The sequence below is a fragment of the Ochlerotatus camptorhynchus genome, unplaced genomic scaffold, assembly GCF_037179485.1.
Source record: "Ochlerotatus camptorhynchus isolate MF236.1 unplaced genomic scaffold, CSIRO-AGI_Acam_v1.1 ptg000099l, whole genome shotgun sequence".
In the NCBI taxonomy this organism is placed as follows: domain Eukaryota; kingdom Metazoa; phylum Arthropoda; class Insecta; order Diptera; family Culicidae; genus Ochlerotatus; species Ochlerotatus camptorhynchus.
Window position 1 is genome coordinate 918,750 of NW_027040589.1, and position 17,555 is coordinate 936,304.

Below are 17,555 nucleotides of genomic sequence, written 5' to 3' on the forward strand. Positions count from 1 at the left end.
CTTACGGGGATTAACGCTTGATATAATGAAATGGTTAAAGGCATTTAAGAGCTACCTCATGTTAGACGAAAATCATTCATAAGTCACGCTTATGAAATTCGTATTTGTCGTTCATAAAAGAACCTTATAAAATTAAAGTTTATTTACCTCACTGTAGGGCTCTAATCTAAAGTGGGCTTCTTAGAATTGCTGAAGGGGTGTGTGTGCTTAGGAGATTATTAGAGTCGATGCGTGGAGCATTGCAGGTTATTACGGAAGACTTCAAAGCGCATAGAGTGTAGGTTTCAGGGCAAATCGAGATGTCTTTTGAAGCAAGTAATGCTTTGAGCTTTTAAAGTTGTTCTGAAGAATTTTTCTTTGGATTTGTTTGGGCATCCTAATGTTTTATCTCGAAGTATGAAAGGGTTACTCATAAATTGTATAATCTTTGTCTGTAGTCAGCTGGATTTGATCTTCATTTTTACCTGATGAACTCTGGATAAAAAGCACCTTTATTGTCAAAAAATATCGAATTTTCCTTGATATTTCCCGAGTTAGCCACTTTTTAATTTGCACCAGGGGCTCCCGAATAAACATGCTAAATCTTTTGGCTCAGGAAGTACCAAACCTTCGGTTTCAAGCTACCCGTGTATGGGAATCATTACTTGATCTTACCAAAAATGGTTAAAAATTGTTTATAATCCCTGCTAAACCTTAACTGAAATGGTTATGGAACTTTAAATGAACGCCCAAACAAATCATCACTGTCAGCACAGCATCGGGCAGAGGATTGAACCCTGTCGTCTGCAACCGCTCGCGCATCAGAGGAATACCTTCTTTGCCGTCTGGCCCATCAAAACAAAAGCCCCGAAACGTCAAATCGCAGAGTGCACAACAGAAAAAAAAGGCAAAAAAGGCTGCAAAAAGTCTTCTTTCTGGTTTGCGACGAAAAGAGAAAGTGCTGGCATAAGCAAACACTGCACGCATTTTATTTTGTGATCTGCGGTCGTCATTATTTTCCTTGTGTGTCCATAAATATAAATTTCCCGTGCGCAAGACCTTACAGTGGTGAGTGTTGTAAAGTGATAAAATTGAAAATTGCTGCTGGGGGAGGCTGCGAGGAAGATGATGATGGCTTGCGAATAAGATTAGGTGAAGCCGCGACAGATTCGTCTGTCATAAAATCGAAAAGTCATACCAGCAAAGCGAGCCCCTCCGATGGTACCGAGGAGTATTGGACAATAGCAACGGGACGGATTTGATTGCCTGCGTGGTGTGTGTGTGTGTGTATGATAAGAGCGAAGGTGTGGACCCTCGAGTGTGGCTTGATAACGATAAGGTCCCGATCGGCGGTGGTGGAGGTGGAGGGTAATATGTGGGGCTCCCTGTGAGGTGGCTGTTTTGGTGCGGAATTATTACGTGAGATTTGGCAGAACGCAATAGAAGAACGAACGGCCTTCGAGCTGGGTGAATTAAATCTAGGTCAGATATTGCCGATTTTGTTAGCGCTGTTTGCCAACTTGGAGGAAGCTAGCAAGATTTGGGCTAAGATACGGAAGAAGATGGACGGGAGTAGTGTGGGGAGTTCCGGAAGTGGACCTGCGAGTGGTTCCGGAGGAAATGGTGGGCGAGGCATGCGGGAAAGTGAAGACAGTGGCGACGAGAATGCCCTTGGGATCAATGGGCAGTCACGGTTGATGCTGCAGTCAGATACGTTGAGGAGCAGCGGGAGTGGTCAGAAGAAATCCTGGTCCGAGTTGAAAGCTATAGTGAACGACATGAGACGACAGATGGCTTCCTTGGCGAGCATGTTTCCAATGAATGTCAATTTTAGAACGCTGTCCGATGGAAGGACACGGGTGTATTTTCTGAGTCCGCCGCCGTCAAATGGGTGGGATACGGTCCTGTTCTATGCGGATGTCCCTCAAAGCGAAACAGACACTCGGGCTCCGATGCGACTCGATTGGAGTCCTGTGCTGGAACCGATAGTGTCCCATTTGTCGGCTAGCAACTCTCGCGAGGTTCAGTTGCTACTGGAACGGAAGCGATTGTCGATATGGGGCATCACTTCCTACGAGCTGCATAAATCGAGCGGGAAAATAGTGTTTCCCGCATGCAACACCTTGTACCAATGCTTGGACACTGGTTACGGTGAAGGAACACTGTTCCCGTCGGAATTGAGAATTTTCCAGCGATCAGCTGCCATAGACCCGCAGATTTGTCCCCAGAACTCTGATCTCGTAGCGTACGTTTGCAATGGGGACATTTGGGTCGTTCACACTCTTAGCGGCCACAGCGAACGGTTGACTTTCGCTCACGACGGGCGAAGGTCATTCGCCGAGGATCCCCTGACGGCCGGAGTACCTTCTTACGTAATGCAGGAGGAATTCAGCCGCTATCAGGGATTCTGGTGGCAACCGAATAGCACCGATAAGATCTATCGGATAGTCTACGAGGAAGTGGACGAGAGCGATGTTAGCCTGTACACGTTCCCATCGTCCCAATCCGTGGGTGGAGATTACGAAGAGTACCGGTTTCCCCGGGCAGGATCACCGAATGCCAAGTCCAAGCTGAAGCTGGTACAGTTTCGGCTGTCCGAGTCGCTGAAAATCGTGGATGCCTGCATCAAGGAGCTGCAATGTCCACTGACGTACGCTTTTCCGTGGCTGGAGTACGTCGTCCGAATCGGATGGACGCCGGATTCGAATTAGTAAGTTGTGTTTGGGGTTTAAAGTTGATGCCTGCTCAAACTAGATTGATTGTCTTTTACAGCGTCTGGGCCCAATTATTGAACCGTGTTCAGCAACGGTTGGATTTGGTACTGATTCCGGTGGATAACTTTTGTGAGCTGTACAGCAGTTCATCTCCTTCGCCAACGGCAGGCGGGAGCCACGGCACTGCCGCAACCACCATGAAACCTTGTTCTTCCAACGACTACTGGAAACTCCCATTGGATCGTTCGACGCGTCCCATGCAGGTCATCTTCACGGAAACCTCCAGCAATTGGGTGAATGTGCACGATGTACTGCAGTTTCTCGAAATAACCGACAACTCGGTAACCTTCCTCTGGGCTACGGAGGAAACCGGCTTCCGGCATCTGTACTTGGTAACCTCTAGTCTTGCCTCGAATGGCAGTAGCAGCAGCAGCAGCAGCAACGGTAGCACCACTAAGATCAATCACACTGTCGACAATAGTAACAGCAATCACTGTCATCACATGGAAGGTGCTTTCGGCGGGGAAAGGACCACTAGCAGTCACGTTCATCAGCATTATCATAATCATACGGGTGCTGGGAGCAGCAACCTTGATGGCTGTGGAACATTGCTACCTCGCATTATAAATAAGGTTCGTAGAAGACAAAAAATAAATCAGGATCAGATTGCTTCACTAATTAGATTATCACAAACAAACACAGGTGGCGTTAACCTCCGGCGATTGGGAAGTCCTGGGACGTAACGTTTGGTTTGACGTGCAGCATCAGTTGGTGTACTTTATGGGCCTGCGGGAGACTCCCCTGGAGAAGCACCTCTACGCCGTTAGTCTGCTGAAACCTAACTGGCTTCGATTGCTCACCGTTCCCGGATACTCATTCACCATAGAATTCAACGACGTAAGTTACCTACCCGCTACCGCTTCCACTGTCATCGTTCAATATGTTACATTCCACCTTTCTCCCGCATCGGTAGGACTGCACTATGTTCCTGCAGACGTACTGCAATATAAAAACGCTGCCATCGTGGGAACTGGTACAGATCAAGCAAACCTGTCCGGACGGTAGCGTTTCTGGACTGGAACTGACCTCGATGGGCTATCTATTCGAGGGTGGTCCATCCGAAAACACTCAGTTCAATCCAACCATCTACAGCCCCCGGTTGGCATCTGGTGAGACGATTCACGCCATGGTGTTCAAGCCGCACAACTTTACCCTCGGCGTGAAGTATCCAACAGTGCTGAACGTGTACGGTGGACCGGAGGTGCAAACTGTCAGCAATACCTTTAAGGTGCATAGTTCAGGTGCGTAGATTTCGTTGGATTCTTTTTTTCAAATCGGGATTCATACGATTGTAGGGCATGCGACAGCTACGAATGCATATGCTTGCCGCCCAGGGATACTGCGTGATCTGTGTGGACTCGCGAGGCTCCCGGCACCGAGGTGTACAGTTCGAAAGTCACATCCGCTGTCGGATGGGCACGGTAGAACTGAACGATCAGGTCGAGGTACTGAAGATCATCGCCGAACAGCTCGGGTACATCGACATGGATCGGGTGGCCATACATGGGTGGTCCTATGGTTAGTGTTTCGATTTCTGTGATGGGAGGTTGGGAAACTGTTGACCCTTTTACTATTGTTTTTTTTTTCTTTTGCGCAGGCGGTTACCTGAGTCTGATGGGTCTGGTGCAGTATCCGGAAATATTCAAGCTTTCGATTGCGGGAGCTCCGGTAACGAGCTGGGAGTACTACGATACGGGCTACACCGAACGCTACATGAACCTTCCGGACAATAATCGGTCCGGCTATACGGCCGGATCGGTGCTGAACTACATCCACAAGTTCCCCGATGAGTGAGTATCTTTTGAGGTTTGGCCCACCCTGTGAATCATGTAGGGAAAACAAGCGACAACCTTTAGGATTTTGATTGCAAGTCATCCGGTTCCGGAGATGTGGCTAGACAATGGCTGAAATCTTTGGCATTTTCAGGGTGTCCAGTGAACCGGGAAGAAACTGAGAATTTCGATGACAAATCGGGAAACATCGTCCTCTCTTCGAGAAAAATTAGATTTTGGACCTTGAAAGACCATTGGACTAGATTTTAAGGATGCAGTCACTTCGAATAATTAGAGAATTTTTGAATTTTTTCTAATGTAATTTTGAGCAGATTTTAGAATGTATTGTAGGGCTAATAGAAAGGTATTTCCTAGGGCGTTTGGGATGAGCATTAAGAGAGTTTCGACTAGAATTCCAAGCCAATTGTGTGAGTGCAGCTCTGCGGAAAGTTCCATGGCGATTGTGAAGAGGATTCCAGGATTCGTGAAAAATAGCAAACCCTCAGCGTCCGAACCGGTCGCGTCCAATTGACCGCAAAGCCACACTCTACCCGTCACACCAAAACCGGGAGCTCAAAAGCAGTTACAGACACAGGAATCAACATCAATAAATGTTGAACAGTGCCCGAGTGTTGAGACTTTAGAAATCGTAAAACCAGCAGACATCCAGCGAAAGGAAAACGACAGCAACACATGGACTAGAATAACGCGAAAATCAGGGTCGCTCCGAAAAAGCGACGGCAACGAGACCGATTCTTCAACGTCCAGCAAGCATTCACGAAGGCCGGTTGGCAAACCGGCGATGACTAACTAGACAAAGAATCCAACTTCTAAACAGTTCTCTTCACCAGTTACAATATTGCTGAATGTATACCACACTTTGTTGTGTTTATGTCACGTCTGGAACAGTATTCCGCGTCCAGAGAGACTTACTTACTTACTTCAGGGTCCTCTAACCACCGGAGGTGCAAAGGGCCAACGTGAAAGACTTCCATCCTGTGCGGCTGCTCGCTTTTGCCTTGACCTGCGGCCAGGTCAGATTCCTATCGACTTGCTTTATTTCCTTGTTAAGGCTCCATCGCCATGAGCCCCTGAGTCTGCCTCTGCTGCGATGTCCTGCCGGATTCCAATCCAGTGCTTGCTTGCAGATTTCGTTTCCGCCCCGTCGAAGTGTGTTGCCGACCCACCTCCACTTTCGCCCTCGAATTTCTGTTGTTTTCGGCTTCTGATGACATCGACGATGGAGCTCGGCATTCGAGATCCAGTTGTGAGGCCACCAGGCACGAATTATAGACCTACAGCTTCTGAGTGTTCTCCGCTGATACACACCACGTCTCGCTGGCGTATAACAATACAGATTTCACGTTCGAGTTGAAAATTCGGATTTTGGTGCGTTGACTTATCTGGTTTGATCTTCATACGTTTCGTAAACTCGCAAAGGCAGCCCTAGTCTTCTTGATTCGTGCACCTATGTTACTCTTAGTCCCGCTGTCCGACGCTATTTGGCTGCCAAGATATTGGAAACTTTCTGAGAGAGCGGTTCTTTAATACCACCATCGATGCCCTTCTCTCCAAGCAATCGTACAACAGTTGCAGCTTCAAGACGCGTTGCTAAAACTACGCCCTGGAGACCCTGGTCACACGTATGTTACGGCAAATTCATTCATCAAGATTAAACCTCATCTTGGTCCAACACAAGGGCGCGAGTTCTGATCGCTTTGTCCCCATCTCCTCACCAGCGAAAATATGGCAGAGTTGCAGACACGTTGGCAGTTTTGGACTCGCCAAAAAGGTGACTACCGGAGCTGGATGGCGTGTTGCTAGTTTTGACGTAGGATTACGTCTTTCGGCAACATGTTGGGGGTGCAATTAAAAAAAAAAAACAAACCGACGACCGAGCCGATGGCATTACGAAAAGTGGTAAAGTTTTGTCCACTTATAGCTCTGTCAATAGCAGATGAATTTTAATGCTAAACAAGCCAATCGATTGGAATTTTTTTAAGAATCTGATCTAAAATGAATACTTTATCAATTTTCAAAAGGTCACTATTGAAAATTATACAAATGTCCAACTGTTGCAATGGTGATCATAATTATCACCGATTGCCTGCAAAAAGCGCTTTCCCTAACACAGATTTCAAAATCGAATTCCATCCTGTTTTGCCGAACGGTGCTTATTCAATCACCGTGTGTGGTGGTGTCCGGTCGGTCATCATCAGAAGCAGCAGCAGCAGCAGTGCTTTCGGCGTGTGGCGTTGAACATTTTTCTCCAATACACCACGAAAGGCTGCCCGCAAGTAGTGAGCTGCAGCCCACATGAGCGTCCATTCGCCGAAGAAGGAAGAAGAAACCGCACCGCTACTGATCGGATTCAGTTGTTCGTCGTGAGCCGCTGTGGGTCATCTTCGCCGAGCGCGTCACCCTCGTTCCAAACAAGATATAGCTCACCAGCCTCAACCGTCTTGAACACCCTAATAGCAACCGGTGGAAACCAAAGATTTTAAATTGGCTCACTACTTGACTAGCCTATTGGTCCCAATCAAACGATTAACGTACCCCATTCTAGTCGAAATTCTACAAGTTGGATTGCTGCAACTACCGTGTGATCACACTGCTGAGCGCCGCCTACAAGGTTCTCTCTCAAATTCTATGCCGCCGCCTGTCACCATTTGCAAGAGAGTTCGTGGGGCAATACCAGGCGGGATTCATGGGTGCCCGCGCTACCACGGACCAAATTTTCGCGATTCGGCAGGTTCTGCAGAAATGCCACGAATACAACGTGCCCACACATAATTTGTTCATCGATTTCAAATCCGCATACGACACAATCGATCGAGATCAGCTATTGGTGATGATGGATCGAGTGATGTGCGTTGTTCGAGTATCGGAGACACTCTCGAGTCACTTTGAATCTCGAAGGGGGTTACGGCAAGGTGATGGACTTTCGTGTCTGCTATTCAACATCGTGTTAGAAGTTGTGATCAGAAGAGCTGGGATAGACACGAGTGGCACGATCTTCAGGAAGTCTACTCAGCTTCTTGGCTTCGCCATCGACATCATGGCACGGAACTTGCCATCAACGCATCGAAGACAAAATACATGAAAGGAAAAGGTTCTAGGGAAGACAATGTTAGCCTCCCACCCCGAGTTCAGATTGACGGTGACGATATCGAGGTGGTCGATTAGTTGGTGTATTGGGGCTCACTGGTGACCACCGAAAATGATACCAGCAGAAAAATTCAAAAACGCATTATGGCAAGGAATCGTGCCTACTTTGGACTCCGGTCTAATAAAATTCGCCGCCGCACGAAGTTGACTAACCATAAGACGCTGATTAGACCGGTGGTCCTCTATGGCCACGAGACCCGGACTATGCTCGTGGAGGACCAACTTGGTGTTTTCGAACGGAAGGTGTTGCGTACCATCTACGGTGGAGTGCAGATGGATGACGGAACGTGGAGGAGGCGAATGAATCACGAATTGCACCAGCTGTTGGCAACACCATCCATCGACCACATTGCAAAAATTGGGCGACTACGGTGGCCTGGGCACGTCGTAAGAATGCCGCACGATGACCCAGTGAAAATTCTCGAAAGCGTTGGTTCTCGAAAGCGACCCAACATGAACAAGAAGAAGAGGCGGGTAGCGGGCAAGGTGGATCGACCAAGTAGAAGGCGATCTGCGGACCCTTCGCAAACTACGAAGCTGGCGACGTGTGGCTATGGATCGAGTAGAGTGGAGACGACTTTTTCGGACAGCAGAGGACAACAAGGCCTTAGCCTGATTGGTAAGGTAAGTAAAGGCTATTCGAGGTAGTAGGACATTCGGGGTAGTATCATAGAATCGGCTAGACCACGAGATCAAGGAGGACTGCTGATCAATCGACATCTCCAGGAGATCGACTCCATTCGTTCGTTCACAACAAATTCCTTCCTCTGATCAAATCCATCATTTTTACCTCGAACACACAATTGCCAGTGGGATTGCGCCGAGAAAGTTGAGCACAGACTGATATGGCACACCATTCGGCGCGTGGACAGTGAGCAGTGCTTACACTGCAATACAGCAACGGAAACACTGAAGCATGAATTGAGTGAGTGTCTACGAGTGACGGCAGCTTGGTCGCATTTCCAGAACGTGTTAGCGACAATCCTTGGCGGTTGGAGGCCTCTCTCTTTCGAGGACCTGATATATCCAGTTATGGACAGCATAGTCAGATGATAAAGAATTTAAAACCTTAAACGTTTTATTAATTAGGGGAAGTGGATGTAATGCCGGCCTAAATGCCCCTAATTTGGGCCCATACATAAATTCAACAATCGACTAAATTTTCAATGGCGGCCAAAAATATCCATTAGTACCGTCCCAATCATCTAGATAAAATTGAAACAGCAGATTTTTAGCGATGGACCCAATCTTAGATCCATAGGCCAACATTGGAGCCATTTCCCCTATGTCACTTTTATCATAGATTTCGATAACGCAGTAGACGTAGGCGAACTGCTAAGCAATTTGCCGTTACACATATTACTGGACACATCGTGTTCGGAATGTAAAGTGAATTTTGATACAAAGCAAGGAATTCTCGGCTCCGTAAAGCTAACGCGATTGAGCATTTCAAATAAACGAACGAGGTAAAAAAGTCACATAAATTGTCTCAATGATTTGCACTCTTTAACCACATTAACGCGCCATCAAAAACATGCTCTTTCCATGGACCAATAAGAGATTATCTTTCAAATTGCGGCGATGCCTATCGAGTTAGTCTCATACCTGTTATTCATACATCACTAGAATGAAACAATCAAAGGCACGTGAATATAAAACAGCGGAAACCGATCGAGCGATTTCCATACAGGATGTTCTGGATAATCACTCCTACTAGCTATATAATTTAAAACTTACGCCTTCCTTCTTTCCTACCATCCACAGGGACAACCGACTGCTCATCATCCACGGTTTGATCGACGAAAACGTCCACTTCTTCCACACATCACAGCTCGTCAACGGACTGATCAAGGCCAACAAGCCCTACCAGCTGCAGGTCTACCCGAACGAGCGCCACTCCTTACGCAATCTGGAGGCCAGCAAACACTACGAAACCAAGCTACTGTCCTTCCTCCAGAACCACCTGTGAGTGTCCCCGTCTTCTTCCCTTCATAGCCCCGATGGTTTCTTTAGCCGCGCGCCTTTTGACCTCCTCTGTTTTCCTCGTCTAGTCCGCGAATTTGTGCTTTCCCTGTATGTTCTTTCCACGAGAAAAAAGCATCGGAAAAAACGCTTGTTGTAACGTAAAAGTTTAGGTCTTGTGTAAATTGTTGATTGGATGGAGAAGAGATCGAAGAACGGTATGCGGCAGTGTCTCGATCAGAATTGTGTACCTACCCTCGTATAAGCAATCTATACTATAATCTATATTAGTAATAGTAACCTTTGTTTAACTGTTATGCTTTTGACTGAACCACCCTCCCCCCTCCCCCCGCGCGAAACTCCCCGAAATCGACTGAAGCGATTATTTGCACAGCTACCTATATAGCGTAGAAAATAGGAATGAACTTCATCGCCGCTACCAACATTTAGCCAACGCATAAGTCATCTAGATTTTAGCGCCATTCATTCGTACGGAAAAGGCTACCGAATTACAGTAGAGCATGGAAGGGAAGACAGAGCAGTGACGACATTTTCTGGGCACCTAGAAAGAAGGAAATTAATGCAAATATATGCAAAAGCGATCGTCTATTTTACTCAAAGCAAAAGCAATTAGGCAATACATTGTAACGTGTTCTTTATATGTGTAGGACTTTTGTTTGTTTTTTTTTTAGCTTACAGATACAGACAAATATTGATGAATATGATAGAAATTGTGTAAAATTGGTTTGCTAGCTGCGGATTGTTTATTTTTTTAAATTAATTGATGATTTTATCCAATTTTAACAGGCAGCCAGAAGAGAGAATTAGTTGCTGTTTAGAGACCTTGCTTTGACTTTTCTTAGGGTATATTTTTCTATATATATATACATATATAGGAAAAGAGAAAGTTATGCGTACAACAAATAAAATATAACAATAGAGCGGTATATGAAAGCATTAATGCTGACGTGAGAAGCAAAATAAAGGTTTAACTCTCAACTCATCAACAGTAGAAATATCAGAGCGAAATAATATATTTATTGTGCACAAAAGTATCCACTGCTGAAACTATTTTGTTGTTTATAAAAAACCGAAATGTCACTGAGTTGTCTTTATTTTTGTATTTTATATTTTTCAGAATAAGTGAATCAAGATTGTCTGACCGGCGACACGGTGTAAATGGACCAAGTAGAGAAAATTGACCCGGTTCTGCAGTTGCAACGTTTTCGAGGTAAGTGCTTGGCAGGCCTACTCAATGCGACAAGTGAGGTGAGGTGACTCTCTGTCACTATTCAAGTGACAAAAATCACCACGTGGGACATAAGGCTTCGTGCAAATCAAATTGTCTAAGGAAAATCTTCAATAAATCCATCGATTTGCTTAGTGTAGCTCGGATCATTAGTGACGTCAGATAACAACTGTGACATTGAAGAATTTGAAATTGTGCAGAGGGGTGCAGCGAGCTAGGTGGTTAGACCAAGTGGAAGAAAATCTGGAAAGTGTGAGACACTCAAGAAACTGGAAAACAAGCAGCCACGAACCGAGTTATTTGGCGCATATCTTTTCACCGCATTCAAAAGCCAATAATGTTTGATTATTCTGTTTCCGGGCAAACGCTTGAGAGGGTGTTTAAGTTTCATCTTTATGTAATGCAACATTATGACCTTTATACGATTTTTGTACCATACAAAAGTATACATTACATCGGCCTCAATAGTGCCTGAGTAAAATGCAAGTACTTTCGATGATTACCACTTGTTACGATCTCGCCAACGACGCCAGATTTCAGCTGTGTGCTTGTGTAGAAGTTGCCACTTATCCAGACGATTCATCGGGATGTGACGGACATCAGGCTCTGGGATGAGGTTCATCGGTTGACCGACCAGGAAATGTCCTGGGGTCAGTGCTTCGTAGCTGTCAGGATTCGATGAAAGTGGACATAGCGGCCGGGAGTTCAGGCACGCTTCCACCTGCGCCAATATCGTTGAGTGTTTTTCAAACGTTGCTGCTTCGGAGCACAAGACCGCCATCAGGTGCTTCTTGCCGCTCTTGACCACCGCCCCCAGATACCACCACAGTGTGGCGCTGAAGGTGGATTGAACACCCATTTAATTCCCAAGTTGGTGAGAAATCGACAATCAGCTTCGTTGTGGGTCTGTCGCGCAGTTTGAATCTCCTTCAGCCAACGGTCGGTCCAAACGAAGTTTGTTCCACAATCCGACCAAATCTCGTTCGGATGAGACCTCCGTGAAATAAATAGCTTCAGTGCACAAATGAACATGTTGGTCGAGAGGTCACTGGCGGTGCACTTTGAGGTCGCCATACATACGAATACTACGATGTAGGCCTTGGTCATCTTCACACCTCGAACGCATGATGCATGAACCTTCAGAGGGCCGGCGTAATCCACGCCGACGTGGGTGAATGCTCGAGTGCCCATCATCCGAGGCACCGGTAGGCTGCCCATGGGCTGCGACACCGTCTTACCCTTGAGTCGAACGCAACGCGTGCATCCTTGAACTGTTAAGCGGACAGCCGTTTGAAGTCCGAGCACCCAGTATTGTTGGTTGACTGTAGCTGTGAGCAGCGTGGGACCTGCATGGAGGTTTCGGCATGTCCTCGTGTCCAAAACATCCTCCCACTCCCATCGTTCCTTGGCTATCCAGGAAGGGGTGAAGGTAGACAGTTTGTGTTTGGCTGGCAAATCCTTACCCTTCTGCAACAGCTCCAGTTCTTGCTTGTATGAAGCGTACTGTGCAGCTCGAGTTAACTGCGCCTTGGCATCGTAGATTTCGTTCAGCGAAAGTCCGGGTTCGAGGTTCGCGTCCTCCGCCTTGACTGCCAACAAGAATCGGTTCACATATGCCAGCGTGCGCACGATGAGGGTGTAGTTGGATCGTCGTTCTAGTAGACCATTCTCGATGTCGTAGTTGGTTCGGATAGCCAGCGCTGCGGCGTGTAGAACCTTCACCTGACGGGACTTGAGTACCTCTTCATCTTCGGTTGTTTCGACAGGTACTTGCTTCCAGTGGTCAGCTTCCGTTTTGAGTTCGCCTGGCCCATGCCACCAGAGCGGGTGCGTCACAAGTTCACTAGGTGTGAGACCTCGTGAGGCACAGTCGGCAGGATTGTTCTCGCTTCGCACATGATTCCAGCGGTCACGCGGCAGCACTTCTAGAATTGCAGATGTACGGTTGGCTACATAAGATTTCCATTTGCGAGGATGAGTGGACGACCATTGGAGCACAATGCTGCTGTCCGTGTGGGCCCAAAGATCCACTTCGAGGTGGCTGAGCGCTTGCATTGTTGATTCCATCAGTGTTGATAGTAGAGCCGCTGCGTTGAGCTCCAACCTTGTTAGCGACACTTGCTTGATCGGAGCCACCCTGGTTTTGGCGACCAGGAGATTCACGACTATGTCGCCAACTTCGTTCCTTCCTCTAGCATACACTACCGCAACGTACGCCAGCTCCGACGCATCCGCGAATCCATGCAATTCGATCTTCCCATTGTAGTTGGGTGCGAATCGAGGGATGCGTATCTGCTCCACTTGATGTAGAGTTTCCTTGATTTCAAACCACGCTGCAAAGTTGCTAGAACAAATTTTTGACTCTGACGGTTACAGGTAAGAGCCATCTAAACGGATCGAATAGCTTGCAGGAATCAGAAAGAAGCTGCCGTTTGGTGTTCACGCTGTTCGGGTTCAAGCTGACCTTGAACGAGAATGTGTCCTCCTTGGGTAACCACTGAATGCCGAGTGCCTTGACTGGCGTTTGATCGTCCTCCGGTGCTTCCTGGAGTAGTTCCGAACAGTTCGTGGTCCATTTCCGCAGGTGGAAACCAGCGGACTCCAAAATCTCCACAACTTTCTCCTTCAATTTCCTCGCATGCTCAACGTTCTGCGCGCCAGACAGAAAATTGTCGACGTAGGTGTCGAGCTCAATCCTCTGCGCGGCTTCGGGATACACTTGATTGTACTCGCGGGCTACTTGCTTCATGACTTCGATCGATCCTCAGGTAGTCGCGATCCGCCGGGTGAACCATCACCTGGCGATACAACATTTTCTCTACGTCCGCTGAAAACGTCACCGGGTGGGTTAGGAAACGTAGAAACACCGAGAAAAGATCCTGGTTGACGTTGGGTCCCGCCAGGAGTCTGTCGTTGAGCGACACGCCAGTCGAAGACGCGCACGAGGCGTCGAAGCCCACCCGCAACTTAGTCGTCGTGCTTTCGGCCTTGACGACGGCATGGTGTGGAAGGTAGAAACACTTGCTAGTCTCTACCTCCAGTTCGTCCGGTGCCCCGACGCCAGGTATTCGCTGAGGAACTCCGAGTACAGCGTATGGAATTCCTCATCCTGTCGAAAACGTTTTTCCATCGATCGCAATCGCTTGATGGCCGAAGTGAGGGACTCACCCTGCGCCGGCTTCGAATCATCGAACAGCAGTCGCACTATGAAGCGCCCATTTTCATCCCGTGTGAGAGTAGACCTAAAGAGCTCGGAACCTTCTCCTGCTCCCAAAACATCCGCAAGGTGCGGTTGAGGTCCAGCTCTGTGTGAAGATTGACGATCGAGACGTTGCATCGAAGACTCGATGAGTATATGGCTTGATTCTCGGGCACAATACACCCGAAGATCGTGTTCTGTGCCACAGGAACACCACCGTTGTCTTTGACTTGCCCTGGCTTGAGGAGAGCAAGAAAGACATCAGATCCCAAAATGATATCGATCGGACCTGGCTGGTAGTATGTCGGATCAGCGAGGTTATCCTGTATCTTCTTATCCAGGAGGCTTGAATGAACCCTGCATTGCTGTGTAGGAAGCGTTGAGGTGAGCTTCCCCAGAACGTAGGCACTTGTCTGCAAAACACACGCGTCGGTAAACCGGTTAGCCATCACCAGCTTCACAAGGCCACGCGTTGTTGCGGCTGCATGTTGTCCCAGGCCGGAAACCGTTAGCTTTTCGTTGGAGTGAGACAGACCGAGCTTCTTGACGCAGGCTTCCGAGATCAATGATGCTTCAGAGCCCGAGTCGATCAGAGCACGCACTTGCAGAAGACAGCCGTCGAATCCCTGTACACGGATGACAGCAGAAGGTAGCACGACCGACTTCTGCTGTGGCTCCAGCGATACCCGCGCCACCATTGAGGTGATGGCCGCTTCACCCGCTTGCTGCTGGTCTCAATCACTGTTTTCCACTGGTTTCTTTTTCCCATCTTCACATTTCAGTTCACTTGGCAGTGTGTGATGCCGCTGCTTACAGTTTTCATTCCGGCACACTGATTTAGAACTACAAAACTTCGCGGTGTGCGATGCCCTAAGGCAATTAAAGCACAATCTCGCGTTCTTCACTAGTTCGCGCCTGCACTGAATGTTCATCTCTTTGAATTCACTGCACTGAAATAACGGATGCTCATTGGAGCATTTCGCGCACTTTTCTCCTACTGCAGCTGTGTGCAACGACTGCATCTTCTTCTCACTTGCTGGTTTCTTCGACGGCTCCTTCTTGACTGCTTCCGTTGTTGTCTTCTTCGTAAACGCTGTGCAAGTTTCCAGCGCATCGCATCGGTTGTCCAGGAACTTGATGAAATCGTCGAAGGAAGGGGTTCTCTTCTTCAATGATTTACTGCGCCCACAAAGCCGATCATCCTTATCCAGCTTTTCCAGTAGGAAGTAGATAGGCCACGGATCCCGTGTGCCATATTCCTCACCAAGTGCGTTCAACTGTCGCACCACCTCATCAGAAGTAGTGACGAGCTTGCGTAGACTTCCGGACGTGGCGGTGGTCACCGCCGGCTGGTCCACGAACTCACGAATAAGAGCGAAAACGGTATATTTTTTCTTATCGTAGTGGTTCGTGGTTCGTGTCGGAAATCGGGAACGAACTTACCAGCTGCTTCGCGCTGCCGTCGAGGTAGGACACAAGATATTGCATCTTGATAGAATCCTTCGGATCGTTCCGGTCGTGAATGGTCGATTCAAAAATGTCCTTGAATGACCTCCAGCTCTTCCGATCACCGCTGAACGTCGGCACGTTGATCGATGGAAGCCGCACATTCAGAAAGGGTAAACGATTCGACACCACATCGCCCGCTGCTGGATCGAAGTTTGGTTGGTTGTTGTTCGCGGAGCTTGCCACCCGGTGCCCTTCCAGCAAGGCGCGTTGAGTGATGAGCAGCATTTTCATCGCCTCTCGGAGGTCGCTGTCGACGATCGTTTTGCCACTGGATGTTTATCGTCCTTCAGGAGAACCATCGTTCCTTGGATGATGTTGTCCCGTAATCGTTTCCACTTGGTACGAGGGTGAAGGCCAGACAGATAGTCGATAGTCCATCATTTCCACAAGCGCCGTAGAAGCTCTTGATTCTCCTCAAGCCGATTTCGAGGTACCTCCGAAAGGTCGGGTCCAGTGAAGCAAGTAAGTGGACGATGGACGAGGAAGTGACCCGGCGTTAAAACTTCCAAGTCATTGGGGTCAGCCTTAAGAGGAGTTAACGGTCTTGAATTTAAGCAGGCTTTGATCCGAGTCCGCAGGGTGACGAATTCGTCCTGAGATAGGACTGAGTTTCCAACGGTTCGACGAAAGTGATGTTTGAAGAAGTTCACCGCCGCTTCCCACAACCCGCCCTGTTGCCTTTACGATACTGGAACGGTCCACAAAGATCTACCCCGCTGTTGAGGAAGGGCAACGTTGGAGTAACTCTTTCTGGAGGCAGTACTCCCATGAGCTGCTGGAGGCTACGAGGATTACAGCGAAAACAGCTTATGTAAGCGTGCACTATGCTTTGTGCCAAGTTTCGAATGTGAATTGGCCAGAACTTTTCCCAGACACATGCTACAAGCAGCTGAGGCCCGGCGTGTAAATTTTTCAGGTGATAATAGGTAACAATTGACTTGGTAAGGGGATGTCGTGCCGGTAGTATTACAGGATGTTTCTGCGTGTCTGAGACGGCCACGGATTCTAAGGATTCCGTCGACGAGAATTGGAGCAAGGTTTCGTAAATCCGAATTGGGTGCAACTTCACTGTTTCTGGCTACTGCTGCGATGTCTTTAGCGAAAACCTCGAGTTGTGCCAACCAAACTAGGTTGTTGGTGGCTTCAGTGAGTTCCGAAGTACGTAAGAATCCATAAGTGCGATCATAACGATTGCCGGGCTTACTGTTGTGACTAAAGCGACGTAGAAGAGCAACGATACGAACGAGAGCCGGAAACGACGATCGAATAAAAAAAATGGTGAATGCACCTGCACCGGTAGTGAAACGGATCTCTCTTCCAGTAGTTCAACCGGTAAGTCGAAAGATGTTTGTTGCGTTAGATGAGGCCAAAACCGTGACGGTTGGCTCAGCCATGCCGGGCCTCTCCACCAGGATGATGTGTCTTGCAGCTGTGTCGGATACATTCCACGGGAGATGATATCAGCCGGATTGTCGATACCAGATACATGTGCCCAAATGCCGTTGATCGTGAGATGCTGCTCTTCCGAAACTCTTTTGGCAATGAAAGTTTTCGGCCGCGATGGAGTTGAACGGAGCCAGTGTAGGGTTATCATCGAGTCAGTCTTTGAACCTTCTGGTAGAGATGGCTCAACAGAAGTGCTGAAGAGAGTTCCAATCTAGGCAGACAAATACGTTTCTGCTTCTGCAAATCACCAAGAGGTGCTACTTTCGACTTGGCAGCCAATAGATGTACGACAATCTTCCCGTCGGTTGAAACGGTTCTCAGATAGATGCAGGCCCCATAAGCCTTCTCAGAGGCGTCACAGAAGCCGTGAATTTTAATTGATACGCAAACGGACGTGGATGCTGCCCATCTAGGGATGGTGATCGATGCTAGTCCATGTAAACTGTCGCGGAAGTCCAACCAATGCTGCTGTTGGAGCTCGTCTAATGGATCTTCCC

At 48.0% G+C, this 17,555-nt stretch overlaps 3 protein-coding genes across 3 annotated transcripts in view; 2 read left to right on the forward strand and 1 right to left on the reverse strand.

Moving 5' to 3' along the window:
* LOC135698975 (uncharacterized) overlaps positions 1 to 17,555 on the forward strand; it is a 298,346-nt gene that overhangs the window by 262,575 nt on the left and 18,216 nt on the right. The gene's annotated exons all lie outside the window — the stretch shown is intronic.
* LOC135698947 (dipeptidyl peptidase 9) lies at positions 887 to 10,723 on the forward strand. The gene is made up of 7 exons (XM_065219095.1): positions 887 to 2,689; positions 2,752 to 3,325; positions 3,396 to 3,590; positions 3,667 to 3,981; positions 4,049 to 4,271; positions 4,351 to 4,543; positions 9,458 to 10,723. Exons 1-7 carry the CDS (start codon positions 1,542 to 1,544, stop codon positions 9,660 to 9,662), a joined length of 2,853 nt encoding a protein of 950 aa, XP_065075167.1. The 5' UTR covers positions 887 to 1,541; the 3' UTR covers positions 9,663 to 10,723.
* LOC135698941 (uncharacterized) lies at positions 11,404 to 15,843 on the reverse strand. The gene is made up of 8 exons (XM_065219089.1): positions 15,547 to 15,843; positions 15,102 to 15,464; positions 14,287 to 14,831; positions 14,073 to 14,209; positions 13,649 to 14,007; positions 13,298 to 13,602; positions 11,878 to 13,248; positions 11,404 to 11,740 (listed from the first exon to the last, which is right to left on the reverse strand). The coding sequence occupies exons 1-8, from the start codon at positions 15,841 to 15,843 to the stop codon at positions 11,404 to 11,406; spliced, it is 3,714 nt and encodes a 1,237-aa protein (XP_065075161.1).